We start from the raw sequence: 18324 nt of genomic DNA, 5'->3' as shown, positions 1-18324 counted from the left end.
CCAGAGCCCCCACGAGGCCTGGCCACGTCAACATGAGATTGGCAAACTGCTGTACAAGTGAAAGATGTGGGCTGGGGAATTGGACGGCCTGTGTGGAGTCCTGGCTCTGGCACCGACTAGCGGCAACACCTTGAGCCAATCACCCATGCCAAAGTTGCTCTGTCTGTAAAATCAGAACCCTTCAGAGGATTCTTAGAAGGGCTGAATGAGGTAAGACTCGTGATGTGTTTAGCAGGGCGTGTGTTCAGCACCTGGTAGCTGTGAACTGATGGAGCCTGGAAGGGAGAGGGCAGGTGCAGGGCAGACCACGCAGGAGGCTTCTCATCACCAATGAACATTTATTGAGTGTCCACATGTGCACAGCTTTGAACTTGGTGATCACAGAACGCACTGGGGGAGGGAAGGGGGGAGGAAAGGAAGGGATCAAGTGTGTGTAGGGGTGTCCCCCTGGGTTCATAAGAAAGGTAGTCCCTGCTGGAGCCGCCAGTCGCGTCTCTGCAGAGAGGAGTCATAGCAGGGGTGGGAGTTAAAGCCAGGCACCATGGTGGCAGTGGGGTGCAATCACTGGGGAAACATGCGGATTCTGGGAAGTGTCCCTCCTGTTCCTGGCTCCAGCCAGGTGAGATGGCACGAGGGGGACAGGAATCAGATGCTCAGGTGTCAAAGCAGGGATAAGGACAGGCAAAATAAATAACCCCCCAACCCCCATCGTCACTCTGCTGCAACACGACACAAAGGTTTAAAGATCTGGGCCCAAGGACTCCTGGGTCCCTTCAAGCAAGCTCTGGTGGGAAGAGGTTTCCCCACCCCCCACCAGGCCTGTCTGCCCCAGGTTGCCCTAGAATGGGGGCAGTTCAGACCCTGGGTCACTGAAGTTGATAGGAAGAACTGTGATGTCAATGGCCTAAGCCTGCTGTTTGCCCAAAGGAGCCAAGGGCAAGAGCCAAAGGGCCAATTTAAAGGACGTGGACCTGGGGGGCCAGAGGAGGCACCACAGCCGAGGGGAGCCCACGCCCTGGCCGGCAGGGCACATGGGCTGAGGCAGTCTGCTCCTGCCAGCCCTGTCCTACCTTGGAGCCTCCCTCCTGCAGGGGAGCCAGACATCGGGCACAATGACACCTAGTGTCCCCCTCCCTGGGGGCTGCTCCAACCTTCCCCGGCCTGGCGGGGACAACCACGTTGATTTCCAAGCCGATCCCTGCCCCCATGGGGGCCTGAGGGGCGGAAACGCAGTTCCTTACACTTGAGGGTGGGCACCATGCCCTTGCCCTCAGAAAAGCCAGAAAGCTGGGGTGTTTTAGGGGGGAAGTCTGGGGAGGGGGGGGCCAGTTTGGGGGTTTCAGGGAAGATGCCTCCTCCCTCCTTCCCTCGCTGCCCAACCCCGGGTCTGTCCCCGGTGGACACCCCTCAGGGCTCTGATAGGCACTGCTCCAAGGCGGCCATGCGGTAGTGGCTGGCCGTCTCCTCACCCGCCTGCAGCCTCATGGCCTCCCGGCACAGCCGGTTGGCCCGCGCCAACTCCACCAGGACACCCTGATAGGCGGCCACCATCTCAGGCTTGACAGAGTTGGGGCTGACACTGCCTAGCAGCTGGAGCAGCTCCTGGGGCCAGCGGGAGCGCAGGGCAGCAGGGGCCAGCCAGGGCAGCAGCGGCACACAGCCGGTGAAGGCCTGCATGCCCAGGAACCAGAGCTCCTGCAGGTCAGCCCAGATGCCCTCATACTCAGGGGACAGGGCTAGCACTGCCTGGTCTGAGCCCGGGGTGGCCCGCGCCACGTGGGACTGCGATAGGAAGAGGATGGCAGCTGCGAAGAACCCTCGGGATGCTGGTGTTCCCTGAAGAGCTGCAAGGTACAGAGGGAGCAGGACATGAATCAGACAGGCCAGCTGCTGTGCCAGACCCTTCCCTAGCCCTCTGTGTAGACACATACAGGAGCCAGGGCACAGCCTGGAATCAGACTGCCTGCGTTCAAAACCTGCCTCAGATGCTCACTGTGTGACCTTGGGTAATTAACCTTTCTGGGTCTCCTGTAACATGGGCCAATAGTGCTCATCTTAGAAATTTGTTGTGAGAATTAAATGTGATCATCTTGGTACACTCAACCACCAAGACCTCTACTGGCACAGGAGGTGGGGGTGAGCCACAGGGTCAGATGGGAGAGAGAGCCCCTCGGGGATCTGGACACAGAGCTCAGACTCAGGTTAAAGGGGTTGCACCAGTTTGATCCTTGGGCCAGAAGAGGGCGCCATAGAGGAACAAGAGCAAGTGACCCTGCTTTGCTTACGGGCTGTTCAGGGGGTGACCCTGACACTACAGGTGCTCTTCAGGAAGCTGTCAGCCTAACCTGGTGGTATTTGAGGGTGAGCCAGAACTGGGACCATGGGGGCTGTGGAGATGCAGGCTGGGACTGAGAGTGCAGAGTGGGCTCCTGGTGTACAGGGATGTGCGCCCCTTCCCATGGCTGGGTACCCTGCTGGGATCCCCACCAAAGGAACACAGAGGCAGTGGAGGGTATGGGCACGTTACACCCTGTTCCCAGGCATCTGCTCAGCTCCTCCAACCTGACAGATGGGGCACAGGGAACAGGCAGGGACAGAGGGACCCAAGCAGACACCCACGGCCAAAGTGGGAGACACAGAGGGCTGTCAGGGGCTGGAGGGGACGTCCCTCCCCCTGCAAACAGCCAGAGTGAGGCAGAGCTAGGGAGAAGGTGTGCACAGAGGGACACCAAGTGCTGATGCCTGTCACTGACGGGGGTGAGGTGCCGAGCAGAGCAGAGAAAAACATCAATGGAAGGAAGTCAGGTTTCTGACTCAAGGCCTGGGTGGGGGCGGCTCCACCTTAAAAACACTGGATTCAGATTCCTCTGGCTGCCAGGGATTCCAGGTGCCTATGCCTGTGCCTGTGAGCAGGTCTGTACTTAACACCCACCAGACCTTGCCTTAAAAGTCTTCAGAAGAAGGAGAATGTTAGCATTTTGGGAAGAACGGTGGGGGTGGGGGATGGAGATACACTGCAAAGATTTCCTCTTGCTTAGAGAATTCTGCAAAACCATCTTCTGAAAATGATGACTTTTGCCCCAAACACAGGAGGTCCACCCAGGTATTCCATTAGGACTGGATCCCCAGTTCTTACCTGGAGAGGTGCTAAGGAGCCGGGCCATGAGAAGCCCCAGGGTGGCCACGTTAGCAGCCAGAAGCAGCCTTCCCTGTTGTTGCACTAGTGCCGGTAGCGATGTCATCAGGGTGTTCATAAGAGATGTGAAGCAGGCATCACGCCTGGAAAAGAAAGCGGGGAAGGATGGAGGTAGGTGGGGGTCTAGTACAGCCAAATCAAGCCCTTGGCAAGAAATTAGGCAGCAGGGTGAAGAATTAACTTTGGGCCCCAAACATAGCATCTGGGGGGCAGAGATTGGAGCAGGCAGACATGCTGAGATAGTACCTGGGGGTTCCAGATATGCCGAATCCTTGTGTGGGGCTGGCTATGCCTACTCTGAAACCCCCATTCTAGCACTAACAAATCCACGGGCATGGGGGGCAAAGTAGGAGACTGAGAATTGAGGCAACTGGGCAGCCCCCTTTGCCTGCTCCGGCCTCCTCCCCCCCTCTCCCGAGCCCCTCACTTGATCAGCCCTGGTGCGGTGACCACGAGGTTGAGGAAGATGTGGCAGCAGGTCTGGAGGCCAATCTCCACGCTGTCGGGCAGCACCGAGGTGTCGTGGCCAGGGGATGTGAGCTCCCACTGCTGCAGGAAATACTTGCACAGAAGCGAGGGGGCACCTTCCTTGATCAGGATCTCCCGGGGCCCATCTTCGACGGTCAGGTGGCACCAGCCAGGCAGGAGGAGCCTGGGGATGTGGAAGGGACAGATGTGTGTGGGGTTGGGAGAGGTAAAGCACATAGATTCCCTTTTTAGGGAAATCTTGCCTAAGAGAAATGGAAGTAGGGGAGAAAGACACATCCTCGCAGGTACCACAGAAAATGCACAAGCTTCAGAGTCGCACAACCCAGGACCGAACTTGGCCTCTGCCACAAAGTGTGACTGTGGGCAAGTGACTTTAATCTCTATGAGCCTCAGTTTCCTAATCTTGTTTTTGTTTTTTTTTTTGTTTTTTTTTGAGACGGAGTCTCGCTCTGTCGCCCACGCTGGAGTACAGTGGCTGGATCTCAGCTCACTGCAAGCTCCGCCTCCCGGGTTGATGCCATTCTCCTGCCTCAGCCTCCCGAGTAGCTGGGACTACAGGCGCCCGCCACCTCGCCCGGCTATTTTTTTTGTATTTTTTAGTAGAGATGGGGTTTCACCGTGTTAGCCAGGATGGTCTCGATCTCCTGACCTCGTGATCCGCCCGTCTCGGCCTCCCAAAGTGCTGGGATTACAGGCTTGAGCCACCGCGCCCGGCCCAGTTTCCTAATCTTTCATATGTGAACGAGACTTCTGTTAGATTTACCATGTGGACCAAATGAGATCATTTTGGTAAAGGGTATAGCAAAATACCTGGCTCGTAGTAGGTGCTTAATAAGTTCTCTTTTAACTGAGAAATCTGGGGTTGGCAAGTGACACCTGGCAGCCGAGGAGTCCTGTGGGAACAAGCCCCCCAAAACAGAAATAACCCTAAGGGAAATCTCATGGCCCAATCAGGAAGCCTGGCACAACTCAGCTTGTGAGGAGGGGTGTCCTTGTATTATGCTTTTCTGTAGAATGATCTAGCTGGACAGACTGTAACTACAGACTCACCGGAGAGCGTCTCCTGGCCAGGTGGGCCCTGGGGTGGTGGGGGAGATGGCCAGGTTGGCCACCTGCTGGGAAAGGTCATTGGCCTCCTCGGCCTCCTCGTAGAGGGTCTTGGCATAGCGGACGAGGAAGGGCAGCAGCTGGCACACCTCCTTACGCAAGGATGAGGTCTCCTCGGCCAGCCAGGCACCCAGGATCCGCACCGAGGCAAACACAAAGGGCTCCTTCTGCTTCTCTGACCCCACCTGTTGCCACAGGACCCCCTTGAGATGGAGCAGGACCAGAGACCCTCCCTGCCTTGCCAGAGGCCAGCCAGCTAGAAATAATACAATTGGAAGGGAATTCTGGCCTGTGAGCCTTTCAAAGGCAGGCCCCAACCCTTATTCTGTCCCATGAACCCAGCACTTAGCATGTGGTAGGGACACACATGAGGGCCTGGCACAGAGTGAGCCAGGCCCTCCATGCATGTCTGCTGAGTGAACTGGGCCTGAGTAAATTGAGTGACATGCCCCCGTACTCACTGAGGCTCCAGTCACATCTCCCTATCTCCCTACCTCTGAAGTGTCTCAAGGTTAGAAGGAATTTCACAGGTCAAAAGCTAAGTTAAACGCTCTTTACAGCAGCTCTGACCTACGGCGGGAGGGCAGGTTCCTGGCTACCGTGTAACTGCTCCCAATGGTGGGAATGAGGGGATGCTCTCTTTTGGGCTAAGTCAGAAAAAAGACATGAGCTTAGTGTGGTGCATGGAATATACGGCTGGTGAGCTCGGTGGCTGGAGCAGGCCATTCAAGATACCAGAGTCTTGAGTGAATCCCTGTGGGACAGGACAGCTGGCCTCTCAGGCAGGGAGGCAGGAGGGGATGCAGGGGATGCAGGGGAGGCAGGCGAACTGATCTAGCCGGACCTCTACAGAGGCCAGGAACCAGGCAGCCCTGCTTCTCTTCCCTGCACCACTAGAAGTTCGGGTGTGTGCGTGTATAGAACAATGCTATGGAGTGAGCAGAACAGACTGCTTCAATCTTGTGTGCATGTGTTGCGGAGAGGTGTGTGGCGTGTAGTGTGTGTGTATTGGGGGGAGCGTTTGAGTGGGAGGTTACTGTGTTGTGTGTGCGTGTGTGTGTGTACTGTGATGTGAGTGCACATATGGTGTGTGGTATGGTGCTTGTGTGGAGGGAGGGAGAGAGGGAGGTTGGGCCGCACGCTACTCCCTGGAGTGCTGGCTACAGGATCAGCTTGTGTGGACATGCAGCTTCACTGTCTCCCGTTATTCTCCTCCCCCTTGCCTCCCAGCTCCAGCACTGGCTCCCCCCATACTGGGCCCCCTCTGTGGGTCACTGCACCCTCACCTGCAGCAGGTAGTGGATAACAGCCCCTATGGCCTCCTTCATGACGCTCACGAGCTGCACCTTCTGTGGCTCCTTAAGCAGTGACTGCTCACAGCGAGTGCATTCCTGGATCCCCAACTCCATGAGGGCATAGCAGGCGGTCACCACATCCTCTTTCACCTCCGTGCCCGTCTCCTCCAGTGCCAGCCGCACTTCCACGCACGCCAGATTCACCAGCAGGGCGAGGAACTTGCTCCCGGAGCTGCCCGCCGGGATCCAGTCGGAGCCGCAGGCGTGTGCCAGGCGGGCTGCCAGCTTCAGTGCAGGGTTGCGCTGCCAGGAGCTCAGCTTGCTTCCCAGGATGCGTGCCAGCCCGGCCTGCAGATCCCGGTAGCATTCAGGGGGCACGGTCGTCGGGGGCAAAAAGAGGGGCAGCAGCTGGCAGAGCTCAAACTTGCTGGCATCCTCAGCTTTCTGGAAATCCTCACTGAGGCCCCGCAACACGGCCAGCAGATCGGGCTCCGCCTCCTTCCAGCACTGTGTCTCGGCAGCAGCCAGCAGCCCCACCAGGAGTGCCAGGGCCTGGTCAAAGCCATAGCCATGCCCCAGGTATGCCTGGCATAGGGCAGACACGGTGCCACCAGCAATGAGGTGCCGAGGCCCTCTGGGGGTGCCTGCTACAGCCGTCAGGCACTGGTAGGTGTCATCAATCATGGAGCGGCGGGCAGCATCGTCCGGGTCCCCCCGGGCTGTGAGGAAGGTGCTAAGAATGGGAATCTTGTTCAGGACTTGGGGATGGGCGGCCAGTTCGGGGTCACTGCAGAAGCAGGCCAGCAGGGCCACGCCCAAAGCCCGCAGAACATGGTCAGGGCAGCCATCCGGCGCCTCCTTGGTGGTCAGGAGACGATTGGGGAAGGTGAAGCCGACAGCATCGAAGATCCGCCGCCGAGTTTTGGCATCTATGTCACCTGCTTTGACTGCCTTGGTCACCTATAGGGGGTATGTGCTATCATCAGGATAAAAGGAAGACGTGGCAAAGACTGTCCCTCTCCTGCACCCCGGGGCACTGAGGACTAACAGGATGAGGTTATGCAACAGGACTCATCTGGAGTCATTTCATCCAGCTCCTTCTTTCTCCTTTGAGGCAGATAAATATGACCTCTGGGATCCCTCTCATCTGTGACTGTCCCATGGAAGTGAGGTCTAGTCTTCCTCAACCATTCATTTGAGCATTTCAACACCTGGCCAGTTGAGAAGTTCTTCCTGATGTCTAAATGCCCACAACCTGGGATGGAAGGGGCTTAGAACTCAGTGTTTAAGATCCCCCAAGGATTTAGGGTCCTTCCTTAATTGCTCCCTCCAGAGAAGTCCCTGATCCATTTCTGCCACCTTCTCCGGGGAAATGGCTCCTGTGTCTCGCCGTTCCGCCTGTCAAAACATTTCCCCTTACATTTCACCTAAACACCTCCTCTGCTGCAGTGTGAGCCCTTGACTCCAGAGCCTTCTCCTTGTTGCCATGGCAAACAAGCAGCGGCTGTACTCCCTCCTCCCTTCACCCCCCACACACAACCCCCCCTTCCTAGCACTGCAGCTTCTGCTCTGCTGTCCCCAGCTTGAGTTCCTCCAAAAAGGCTAAGCCCCGAACTAGCTCCCATTCCTTAACCTACCTACTGCCATCCTGGCCATCTCCTAGGACCCCTTCCCAGACACTTCCAGCCCTGCTACTCTCTCCAGGCCCAGAACAACCATCCCCAGCCCTCAAGTACTCTGCACTAGTTACTACCTGCTGCTGTTACCCTGTGAGTCAGCTCCCATCTGCTCTGGGACACCCCAGAAAACAGACCCAGGCAGCCTCCTCCAAGGCCCCTAGTGCCACAGCCTTATTCAGTCCCATTCTCCCCTTTGCCCCCATTCTCAGGGGGAGCAAGAAGAGCACAAAGGTAGGGGTCTTGGGCCTTTTTGGTGCCTCCAGGGTTGCTAGCACTACCTACATATCCTTGGGGACTCACTGACCCCATTCCTTGGGGGCCCAACCACCCAGCCCTTCCCACCTCCCAATTTTTAGCCAGTTCCTTACTAGCAGCAGGGCTGCAAACTGCTCGCTGTCATTCTTGGCCTCACGGAGGGCTCCCAGGTAGCGCTCCAGGGTGGGGTTTCGGCCCTCTGCCTGGTTCAGAGCTGGCTCGCAATCCGAGGCCATGATGCCCGCCTTGCCCAACTGTGAACACAAGAGGGACTGAGCATCCCTCTGCAGAGGAGGGACGGGGGTGGGGTGGGGGTGAGAGTGGAGGATGGAGGGAGGGAGGGATTAGCACAGAGGGAGGGGAGGAGAGGATCTGGAGGGATGGGCTCCTCAGGACTGACTTCCCCTGGGGAAGCCCCTTGAAGGGGCTGGATCTGCAAACCCTTAAGGATAAAGAAGGGACCCTGGTCCAAGGTCACCTCCAGAAAGCGGGAAAGAAGGACCATGCATGCTGCTGCTCAGCTGGACAGCTCTCCTCACCAGTCTCCTGGGGGTGGGCGGGGGCTGGCCCCACTGCTCAGCTGTCCCCCTGGCACCAGAGGCTGGGTTTTATCTCCCTCCACAGGGACACAGAGGGAGTGAGTGGTGAGGACAGACAGGGAGGAATGGAGACATACATGGTTGAAGTTCGATTATCCGGACTCAGGCTGACATGGGAGAAAAGGACACCCTAGGCTTCCTTTCCCCTCCCTTCTTCAGAGGCAGAGATACGCTTCAGAAGTGAGAATACAAGGTGCTCACCAGGGAAGGCTTGGAGGCCCCTCTGGGGACCCCACCCCTCCAGCCAGGGCTCTCAGTCGCCCCCGCAGGCTCCTTGCCTCCTCTCCTTTCCCTCCCTCGGGTAGAGGCTGCAGCAGCAGCGGCAGCAGCGGCAGCAGCAGAATTAACCCCTTGCGCTCCCTCTTCTCGCCCTCCCCGTCCCGCTACCAGCCTGTGGATGCCGGCAGGGGCTGGAGAAGCAAGAGGGGGTCCCGGATAGTTCCCAGGACAACGGAGAATCCAAAAGCCGGATAATCGAAGCGGGGCTGCTGAGATGGGGAGATGAGAAAGGGAGCAGGGTTCCTGGCGGTCACCACCTGTCCCGCCGCAGCCAGGTCACAACACGACATTGATGAAGTCACGACAGGGCGGCGATGAGATCACACTTCACGATGGCGCGGTGATGTCACGGAGAGATCACGTCAAAATCACGACATGGGAGACAGCCCCCAAAGATGACAGGGCAAATTAAAAAAAAAAGATATATATTGAAAAGGGCTGTGACAAAATGGAGTCTCGACAGAGCACGATGGTGTCGCGATATGGCGCGATGGAGTCGCGATAGGGTCCCCGGGGTGTGTCGGCATCGATCAGCGCCGGCTCGGAGAGGCCCCGGCTGGGATGCAGGGGAGGGCCCGAAGGGGGCTGAGCTCACCAGGCTGCGGCCCCGAGCGGCGAAGTCTTCTCCCAGCGCGATGCTCCGGGAGCCTCGGGCCGCTGCTCACGCCGCGTTGCCCACTCCTAGCTCCAGGCTGCTGCAGCTCCACCCCCACCCCCGCACCGCTCTCGACCAATCCGCGGCTGCTTCACTCCGCGCTCTGGCCAATAGCAAGTCAGGGCGCTAAGCCGTAGGGGGTACCGCCGTTGCCGCCATGTTGCTTGTGGGTATTGCCCGAGTCTGGGGCCTGGGGCTCGCGCGAAGGGGGCAAGGTGCAGACTGCCTCTGGAAAGCGGGCGGCAAGAGGTTGGGGGCCCCGATTCCTTCGCTTGTGCGTAGTTTTACCCGCCCAGCACTGCCCCTCTTCCCCCTTGGGCTCGCGGCCGGCATTGCGCTTCCCGGGGGAGGGGCGGGAGGGCTTGGTTAGCACGGAGAGTGTGTTTCCGGGTCGGTCCCGGGGAGGTGGGAGGAGGCGGCGTTTCCGGCCGCCGTCGCTGTCCAGGGAGGCTGAGGCGAGAGGTAGCTGTCCGGGTGGGGAGCCCGCACTACCTTCTTCCTCTTCCTCCTCCTCCGGGTGAGGGGAGCGAAGGTTGGGGTTCCCCGAGCCCATGGACCAGGAGGAGGCGGAGGCCGCCGAGAGCCGGGGCCGCGCTATGTGGCCCTGAGCCCCGGTAGGTTGCCGGGGGCGGCTGGCTGCCAGGCCGAGGACCATGGGCTCAGGGGAGGGGCAAGCGGGACGGGCGATGCCAGCGGGTGCGCTGGCCGGATGTTGGGTCCGGAGGTGGCGCCCCTGGCTCGGCCAGGGCAGCCAGTTGCTTCTGGCCTTGCAGGTGCGCAGCTTGGGTCCCAGGCTGAACCCCGCCTCTCTCGGGCCCGGGCCTAGTCATGCAGCTCCCTCCATCCTTTGACAGCCAGGCAGACAGCCAGGGTTCGGGACGCTGCCGTCCTTCTTCCACCTTCGACCTCTGCAGCCTAGCCTTTAGTTGCTGTCTCTGATCTTTGGTCTCCCCACAGAGATAGAAAGTTGATGCAGAATAAAGAGGGGACGGGGTTGAGCACGATGTGTCCATTATAATGTGAAACCTGCCTCATCCAGGATTTTGAAAATTATGCCCTACAGAGGGTCCTGTAGTGGCTGCAGTGAGCACAGAGGTGAAATGAAGGAAGTCAAAATTGATAACCTCTGGCGGGATTCCAGGAACGCTTTGGCTTCTGGTCTCATAGTGGTTGTGTCCAACTGACAGTAGTTGCAGTTAGTGAAGAACATTAGCTGACTGTCTTGTGCTTTCGTCTGTGATTAACAGACTGAAAACTAGGAACAAATTGGAAAGACGACCTCCCAGAACAATCTGTTCATTTTTCCAGCTATTTGGAAAACAATGTCTGCAAATATAAGCAAAGCTATTCATGGCAGCCTGTTCTGTAACTTTCCCAAATATCTGAGACTTTTTAAAAAAGAGCTTTATTCTCGATTACTCATACCAACTGAATAGGCTATTTCAGACGTGCTCCGTCGTTGTTCAAACATATCTTATCGCTGTGTACATAAATGGAGTTCCACGTATGTAGTTGACAGACTGAACTATGATACGTCCCCCATCAACCTGAAGTATTAAGTAAACATTACCCCCTGCTCTGTCTGAACAGCTGCTGCAACAGAGAGTGCTTTTATTTTGGGTGTACTTGTAACGCCCTAAATGCCAGAACTATTGTGAGCTTTTCTAGATTTTCATTTGTCAAGTATTGTGGGGGTGTGTGTTCTCTCCCTGGGTTGTTACCCTTTGATTCAATAACAAACAATTTGGATCTTGGTGACGTGTTGTTGTTCTTGCCTTTGGTCAGCAAGCCTTTAACTGGACCCTAGCAGTGATTTGTGCTCTTAGGCAATTACAGGTTTCGGAGGAATAACTGGTTAGGAGTTCAAATGAAATTAACTCTGCCTTTCTCTTATGCAGGATTTGTTAGACATTGCACTTCTAATCAGCTTGTTAGTCCAGTGGTGTTTATTACTCCATTTTTCAAAAGCTATTCATTTCTTTTCTGCTTCTCCCACCTACCTGTCAGGCTATTGATGACAGCTGTTGAGTCACCTTGAGTTTTAAATCCTTTTGTGGTAGGCAGAAATGTGTTGGGTAAGATTCATACACACACATACACACACACATGCATACTCACTCGTTCCGTCTTGGGAGGCTAGAGAAGTTGCTGGATGTACTTTCTAACTTAGGCTCCATTTCATAATCTCTTGAACATGTCTCTGGCCCACACACCTCCTTTCTGCCCCCTGCTCCCTGAAATACAACTACAAAACAACTAGAAGTAGGAATGGATGGAAGAGAATGAGAACGATGAAGTCTTTCAGATGCGTGTGGTTCTGCGAAAGCGTTTTCTTGGGTGGGCTGCACCTTAGTTTTGCAGCTGTGTGTATGTCTGTCCGTTTCCTGGTATTAGTCAGCATTGGTATCCAGCCCAGGCAATGCTGATCTCCCTGTATGCTGGCTATGGATAGGAATTAGGGGTTGCCAGCCTGTCATTTGCTGAATGTAGATGACAGGTACATAGTTGGACAGAAGTTTTTGAATTGCTTCTTCAGAACTCAGTCAACCCTCATAATGTTGCCAGTATTTACGTACTAGTTTAGACAATATAGCAAAGCTTTGTAAGAGGGAAGAAATTTATGGTAAATGAGTTTTTCTGCTGGAAGAGACCTAAATCATCCAGCCCCTAGATTCTGGTGTAGCCAGCATAGTGCCTGACATAAATATTTGTTGAATGCAGGGATTGGGGTGGATAGCATTGAGGTGTAAATTGAATAGATTTTCATGATAATAGTGGTGGGCGGGGACAGTAGCAGACTGGAGAGTGCATGCCCTGCCTAAAGACATTTGCGTTCAGAAATTTTGAAAATACTGGGCCAGACGTAATCCTCAGGTTACTTTACCTCTGAGGGTGCAACCTCTTCTCCTCAAAAGTAAGAAAGTGTGTTTGGTCAAAGTCACAAAGCTGTTAGTAACAGAACTGCAACTAAAACTCAGATCTTCTTGTCTGTGGGCTGTTGCTCTTTCCATTCTACCACATAGGTGATTTACTGTTAGATTAAAAAAAAAGGAATATAAAGTTTCAGTTTTCAGTGGATTCATTTCACATCCCTTGCTGTGTTGTTATTGTGCTAATTATAGGCTACCTCAAAGCCCAAGTTTAAAATTTATAGGCAGGGTTGAGCCATTAAAGGCAAACTTGAAATTTTTCTTTCCCCTAATCCCCTAATCCCCTAATCCCCTAATACATTCTCTAGCATTCCACATTTCCAGGAATTAATTATTAATTACTTGGCATGTAATTTCTTCTCTTTCTGTCCTTCTAGTGTACTGGTTCTGCCTGTCTGGAAGGCCATGGAGAAGCGGCTGGGAGTCAAGCCAAGTCCTGCTTCCTGGATTTTATCAGGATATTATTGGCAGACATCTGCGAAGTGGTTGAGAAGCCTGTACCTGTTTTATACTTGCTTTTGCTTCAGTGTTCTGTGGTTGTCAACAGGTACCATTTTCTTTATAGATTTAAGATTTTTTTTTTTAAGAAAAGAGCACTTCGTGTGAGTCCCTCAGTTCATTTTAAGGACTATTAGGAGGCAGAAAAGCAATCTGCTAATTGACAGAAATGGTCATCCTTTTGGTGAATACTCAGTCTTTTGGGTTTATTTATTTGTTTTGTTTTGGAACCAGAATTTAAACTGGATTCTTTTTCATAAGGGAGAATTGGCATAACCGTTTTAAGACTTGATAAAAGTTTATTGAAAATAAAAAGGTTTCAAAGTTGGACAGATCTGGGCCCTGGAACTGGATATTTCTACCTAATGACTGTAAAACCTTGAGCAAATTACCTGTTATCTTTGAGGAAGGATCATATCTACCTCATAGTTTGATTTGAGGGATAGTATAATTAAAGCATGTAGCACAGCACTCAACATGGGTGCTTAGTCTTGCTATTGCCCTGGCTGGCCTTGAACTTCCTTTCCTTTCCTAAAGGAATTTACACTTATGGGAAAAATGCGTTCATTACTTTTTCCATAGAAAGGGGCTATGTTGATAGATTTCGTAGACTATGCTTTCCTCCTAGAGGTTATTTCACCAGGGTAAAGCCTCTTGCCAGGAATCAGTGCCAAGAAGACTAAATTTCAAAGGAGAAAGCTAGCTTGCTTGCTTTCTTTCTCTTTCTTTCTTTCTTTCTTTCTTTCTTTCTTTCTTTCTTTCTTTCTTTCTTTCTTTCTTTCTTTCTTTTCTTTTCTTTTCTTTTCTTTCTTTCTTTTGTTGATATTATTGCTTTCATAGTATGAGTGTGAGAAAACAGCAATTTGAGAAAGATTTCTGAGTATGCTGCCATTCTGGCCAGTGACCAAAAACCTTTTGCTGTAATGACCACCGTCTGGGATAACTGATCAGCCTTTTCCCCTTATAATTACAAAGATTTCTGTTGCTTTCCTAAGGGAGTTGGTGGTCATGATTTTGAAACTGTAGTAATTATTGTATTTAGCAATTTCAGTAACATTAGCTTTGAGGTTTTTGTTGTCTTGCAGTGGTGGTTGATGATTACATAATTTAGCAGTGGAAGTTGCACTTGACAGAAAGCTGATCTACATGTTTTTTTTTTTCCCCAGATGATGCTTTGCTGGGACAGCTGACTATTTCAGGTCAACATTTTATATAAGATCGTTAGAATTAAATAAGGAATTGATTTAGCACCATCAGAGTAGGGAAAAAATCACTTTTTTTTAAAAAAAGAGATGGGTTCTTGTTGCCCAGGCTGGAGTACAATGGTGCAACCATAGCTGCCTGCAGCCTCAAACTCCTGGGCTCAAGCTATCCTCTTGCCTCAGCCTCCAGGCATGAGCTAGTATGCCTGGCTAATTTGTTTTTATTTTTATTTTTGAGACAGTATCACTCCGTCACCTAGGCTGGAGTGCAGTGGCACAATCTCGGCTCACTGCAAACTCTGCCTCCCGGGTTCAAGCAATTCTCCTGCCTCAGCCTCCCGAGTAGCTGGAATTATAGGCGCCCACCACCACGCCTGGCTAATTTTTATATTTTATAATTTTTATATTTTATTAGAGATAGGGTTTTGTCACGTTGGCCATGCTGGTCTCAAACTCCTGACCTTAAGTAATCTGCGTGCCTTTACTTCCCAAAGTGCTGAGATTACAGACGTGAGCCACTGCACCCATCTGCCTGGCTAATTTTTACATTTTTTTTAGAGATGGGGTCTTGTTATTTTGCCCAGGTTGGTCTCGAACTCCTGGCTTCAGTCGATCCTCCAACCTTGGCCTACTGAATAGCTGGGATTGCAGGCACCAACCACCATGCCTGGTGTAAATTTACATTTTTTGAAGCACACCTACCACATACCAGACTCCTAATTATAAACATTACATACCTCATCTCATTTAATCTTCATGATAACCCTAAAACAGATCGTTTTCTTCTCGTTTTATAGATAAGGAAATTGAGGCCTAGAGAGGCAAAATGACTTGACCAAGGTTACATAGCAAGAACATGATGGAGCTAGGATTCTAAACCCAGGTTTGTCCACTGTAGAGCTCATACCCTTTCTCTTCTGGTACTCTGCCTTCCGACCACAGGTGATGTTTTGGAGGACCAAAGGCAATTTTTTTTTTTTTTGAAACGGAGTCTTACTCTGCTGCCAGGCTGGAGTACAGTGCCTCTGTCTCTGCTCACTGCAACCTCCACCTCCTGGGTTCAAGTGATTCTCCTGCCTCAGCCTCCCGAGTAGCTGGGACTACAGGTGCCCGCCACCACACCCAGCTAACTTTTGTATCTTTAGTAGAGATGGGGTTTCACCATGTTGGCCAGGATGGTCTCCATCTTTTGACCTCATGATCTGCCCGCCTCAGCCTCCCAAAGTGCTGGGATTACAGGCATGAGCCACCATACCCGGCGGCAATTTTTTTTTTTTACCCAGTACCATGGTAAGCAGCTTGTTATTTGAGAGATTCAAAGTACAGAGGATGAAGAAGCAATTCCAAGTCTTTCTGTGCTTTCCAATCTAGCACTTGCTTAAACACAGCATTGTAGGCTCATTGTGCAAGTCTTTAGTAACCTTGAGCTTAGTGCTTAAAAACAGCACCCTAATTAAGTATAGAAGTGCAAAGGTGGTGGTGTTAGGAGTAGTTCTAGGGGGGATTAGGTTATGCCAGATGTATTTTAGAAAAATGGGGAGCTTTTACAACGGAAATTAAAAGATCAAGAGCCATGTATGTTCAAATGTGTGTTCACATTGAGGGAACATGCAAGCAACATGTGACAGACATATTTGTTACATACTTTGATTTAATTGGAGCTCCTTCCCATTTTTTTTTTAAAGGAATATCCTAATAGAAAAAATAAATAGGGCTGGGTGTGTTGGCTCATGCTTGTAATCCCAGCACCTTGGGAGGCGAGGTGGGTGGATCACCTGAGGTTAGGAGTTCAAGACCAGTCTGACCAACATGGTGAAACCCTGTCTCTACTAAAAATACAAAAAATTAGCCAGGCGTGATGGTGTGCACATGTAATCCCAGCGACTCAGGAGGCTGAGGCAGGAGAATTGCTAGAACCCAGGAGGTGGAGGTTGCAGTGAGCCATAACCGCACCACAGCACTCCAGCCTGGCCAACAGAGCGAGACTCCATCTAAAAAAAAAAAAAAAAAAAAAAAGAAAAAATAAAAGGCATAAACAGAGTGCCATAAATAAGAAATTAAAATGAGCATATTTAAAATGTTCATTCTCATTACCAATCAAAACTACAGTTTAAAATGAAATATCCTTTTAAATTTGTCATATTGATGAAGATTAAAGTAAAAATATCTAGTGCTGCCAAGGGGTGATGTGGTTGTCCTCATACAGTGCTGACGAGTTTGAACAGAGAACTTCTTGGCATAAATATCAAGAGCCCTAAAAGAAATTCATATTTTTGACTCAATTCTTCATTTAAGAATTTATCTGAAGGATACATTTAGATAGTTGTGAATGAGAGCTCTCATCAACACTCATTTATTCTGTGCTGCAAAATATTGCTAAAACCTGCTTGATTATAGGAGAGTGGTGGAATCTTTGCATCTCCACATGGTGGGATATTATTGAGTCTTAAAATTCATATTTTAAAAGAAAAGCTGGTGTGGTGGCACACGTCTCTAGTCCCAGCTACTCAGGGGGCCAAGATGGGAGGATTGCTTGAGCCTAAGAGTTTGAGACCAGTCGGCAACATAGTGAGGCCCTGTCTCTTTAGAATTAAAAAATGTTTAATAATTGTAAAAAAAAAAGTACACGGGAAAATGCTCCTAATATTAAATGATAAAATCAAGTTATGCAACTACATATTCAACATGGTGTCAATTCTGTGAAAAGAAGAGAAAGTTATATAATAGAAAACAGTCTGAAACAAGATGTACAACTAAATATTTATGTATTTTTTTTGACTAGAGGAATTATTATCTCTTTATATTTTTCTGTGTTTTCCAGGCCTTTCTTTGGTATACTTGTATACCTTTTTATATAAGGGGGAAAACAACCTACTTGAAAAAGCAACAACAAAATAATAACAGCAAAAACCTATCCGTGGGAGCCTGAGTCAGTATTTCTCTACTCATGAGTTTACTTAGTGTTTACCTGAGTGTTTACTTTTTTTCCAGATAAAATGCATTCTTGATTCCTGCTGTTATTTAGCTCATGGATTATTTCTGAAAAACTAACCAAATTAAGGCAGCTCTGCAGTTATCCTTCACTCCCGTTTCCCACTTAGGAGTTTGCTCCATCTTTGGTAGAGCCCCAGGCAGCTGTTGACTTATACATGGTGAGCTTTTGTATTTCCACTTTTGGGTTCGGTGCCGAGGCCCTACTGTTAGAAAGCATTGATTATTGAAAGCATTGATTACAATTTGATAAAAGATGGTCTATCTGTGTTTTCCTTGTGTGCCATTGAATGGCTATTTTTCTGTTTAATTTTATTGTTAAGTGGCTTGAAAAATAGCATTTTGGACCTGGGGATTCTCATCTGGAGACAAATAGGAAGTGATCTCAGGAGTTTGGAAATTCCTACAATAGATTGTCAGCTTCTTGAGAGCAGACATGTTGCCTCTTTTAGTTTTGCTGGGTATTCTTAGCGGGTACCAAGGGCTTGGCACATAGTAGATGCATAAAATATTTGTTGACTGAATAATAAATTACCAATAAGGGAATTGTTCCTTGCGAATTAAGCTTTAACAACAACACAATCAGAGCAGAGGTGTGGAAAGGCACTTTAAGGAGACACAATAATTTGGGACCAATTTTGTTGGTCCCAAAGCACTTTAAGGAGACACTTTGGGACCAACAAAATTGACTAAAATCTTAACAAATATATTAACACATACAAAGAAAGAATGTATACATCTGAAGAGTTATGTGTGCATGTTTGTGGGGGATGCAAGGACCTAATTGGCCCTAGAAATCTAAAACAAGGAGAATCACTGAAGTTAATGTCCTTAGGCCCAAAGCTAACAACTGGCTAGGAAAACTTGTACTGACATTTCCCTACCTCTGGGAAGGAGATTATACAGTTAGTTAATATGTATTTTGAGTACAGAGAAACATTATTCAATTCAGAACCATTTTTTGAGAATTTACTAGGAGTCTGCTTCTAGGCTAGGCACCAGGATAATAAAGACTAGTACATGGCCGGGCGCGGTGGCTCAAGCCTGTAATCCCAGCACTTTGGGAGGCCGAGACGGGTGGATCACGAGGTCAGGAGATCGAGACCATCCTGGCTAACACAGTGAAACCCCGTCTCTACTAAAAATACA

General features: G+C 50.8%; 2 protein-coding genes across 16 annotated transcripts in view; one reads left to right on the top strand and one right to left on the bottom strand.

The window, feature by feature from the left end:
• Window positions 1-318: 318 nt before the first annotated feature.
• On the bottom strand, window positions 319-9570 carry NCDN (neurochondrin). Its single transcript, XM_010360399.2, has 8 exons — window positions 9495-9570; window positions 9157-9224; window positions 8135-8275; window positions 6079-7047; window positions 4736-4977; window positions 3624-3848; window positions 3137-3279; window positions 319-1844 (listed from the first exon to the last, which is right to left on the bottom strand). Exons 2-8 carry the CDS (start codon window positions 9187-9189, stop codon window positions 1408-1410), a joined length of 2190 nt encoding a protein of 729 aa, XP_010358701.1. The 5' UTR covers window positions 9190-9224; window positions 9495-9570; the 3' UTR covers window positions 319-1407.
• A 138-nt stretch (window positions 9571-9708) lies between these two features.
• The window catches only part of KIAA0319L (KIAA0319 like), a 133297-nt gene continuing 124681 nt past the window's right edge, over window positions 9709-18324 (top strand). For 7 of the 15 annotated variants that reach the window (XR_004051953.1, XR_004051954.1, XR_004051955.1 and 4 more), the window contains exons 1-3: window positions 9951-10168; window positions 12862-13031; window positions 14149-14181. Coding sequence is in view for 10 of the 15 variants with exons in the window: in XM_030912601.1 (XP_030768461.1) it covers window positions 12890-13031; window positions 14149-14181 (175 nt within the window). In the remaining 5 variants the exon portion in view is untranslated. Of the gene's footprint in view, window positions 9829-9947; window positions 10328-12861; window positions 13032-14148; window positions 14182-17049; window positions 17337-18324 lie in introns of those variants that run through there. The other 8 variants (XM_030912603.1, XM_030912604.1, XM_030912602.1 and 5 more) reach the window with 8 other exon arrangements.

This window comes from Rhinopithecus roxellana, chromosome 12 (genome assembly GCF_007565055.1).
Source record: "Rhinopithecus roxellana isolate Shanxi Qingling chromosome 12, ASM756505v1, whole genome shotgun sequence".
NCBI classification, from domain to species: domain Eukaryota; kingdom Metazoa; phylum Chordata; class Mammalia; order Primates; family Cercopithecidae; genus Rhinopithecus; species Rhinopithecus roxellana.
Note: the sequence above shows the minus strand (reverse complement) of the source record. Positions and strands in the feature narration are given on the sequence as shown.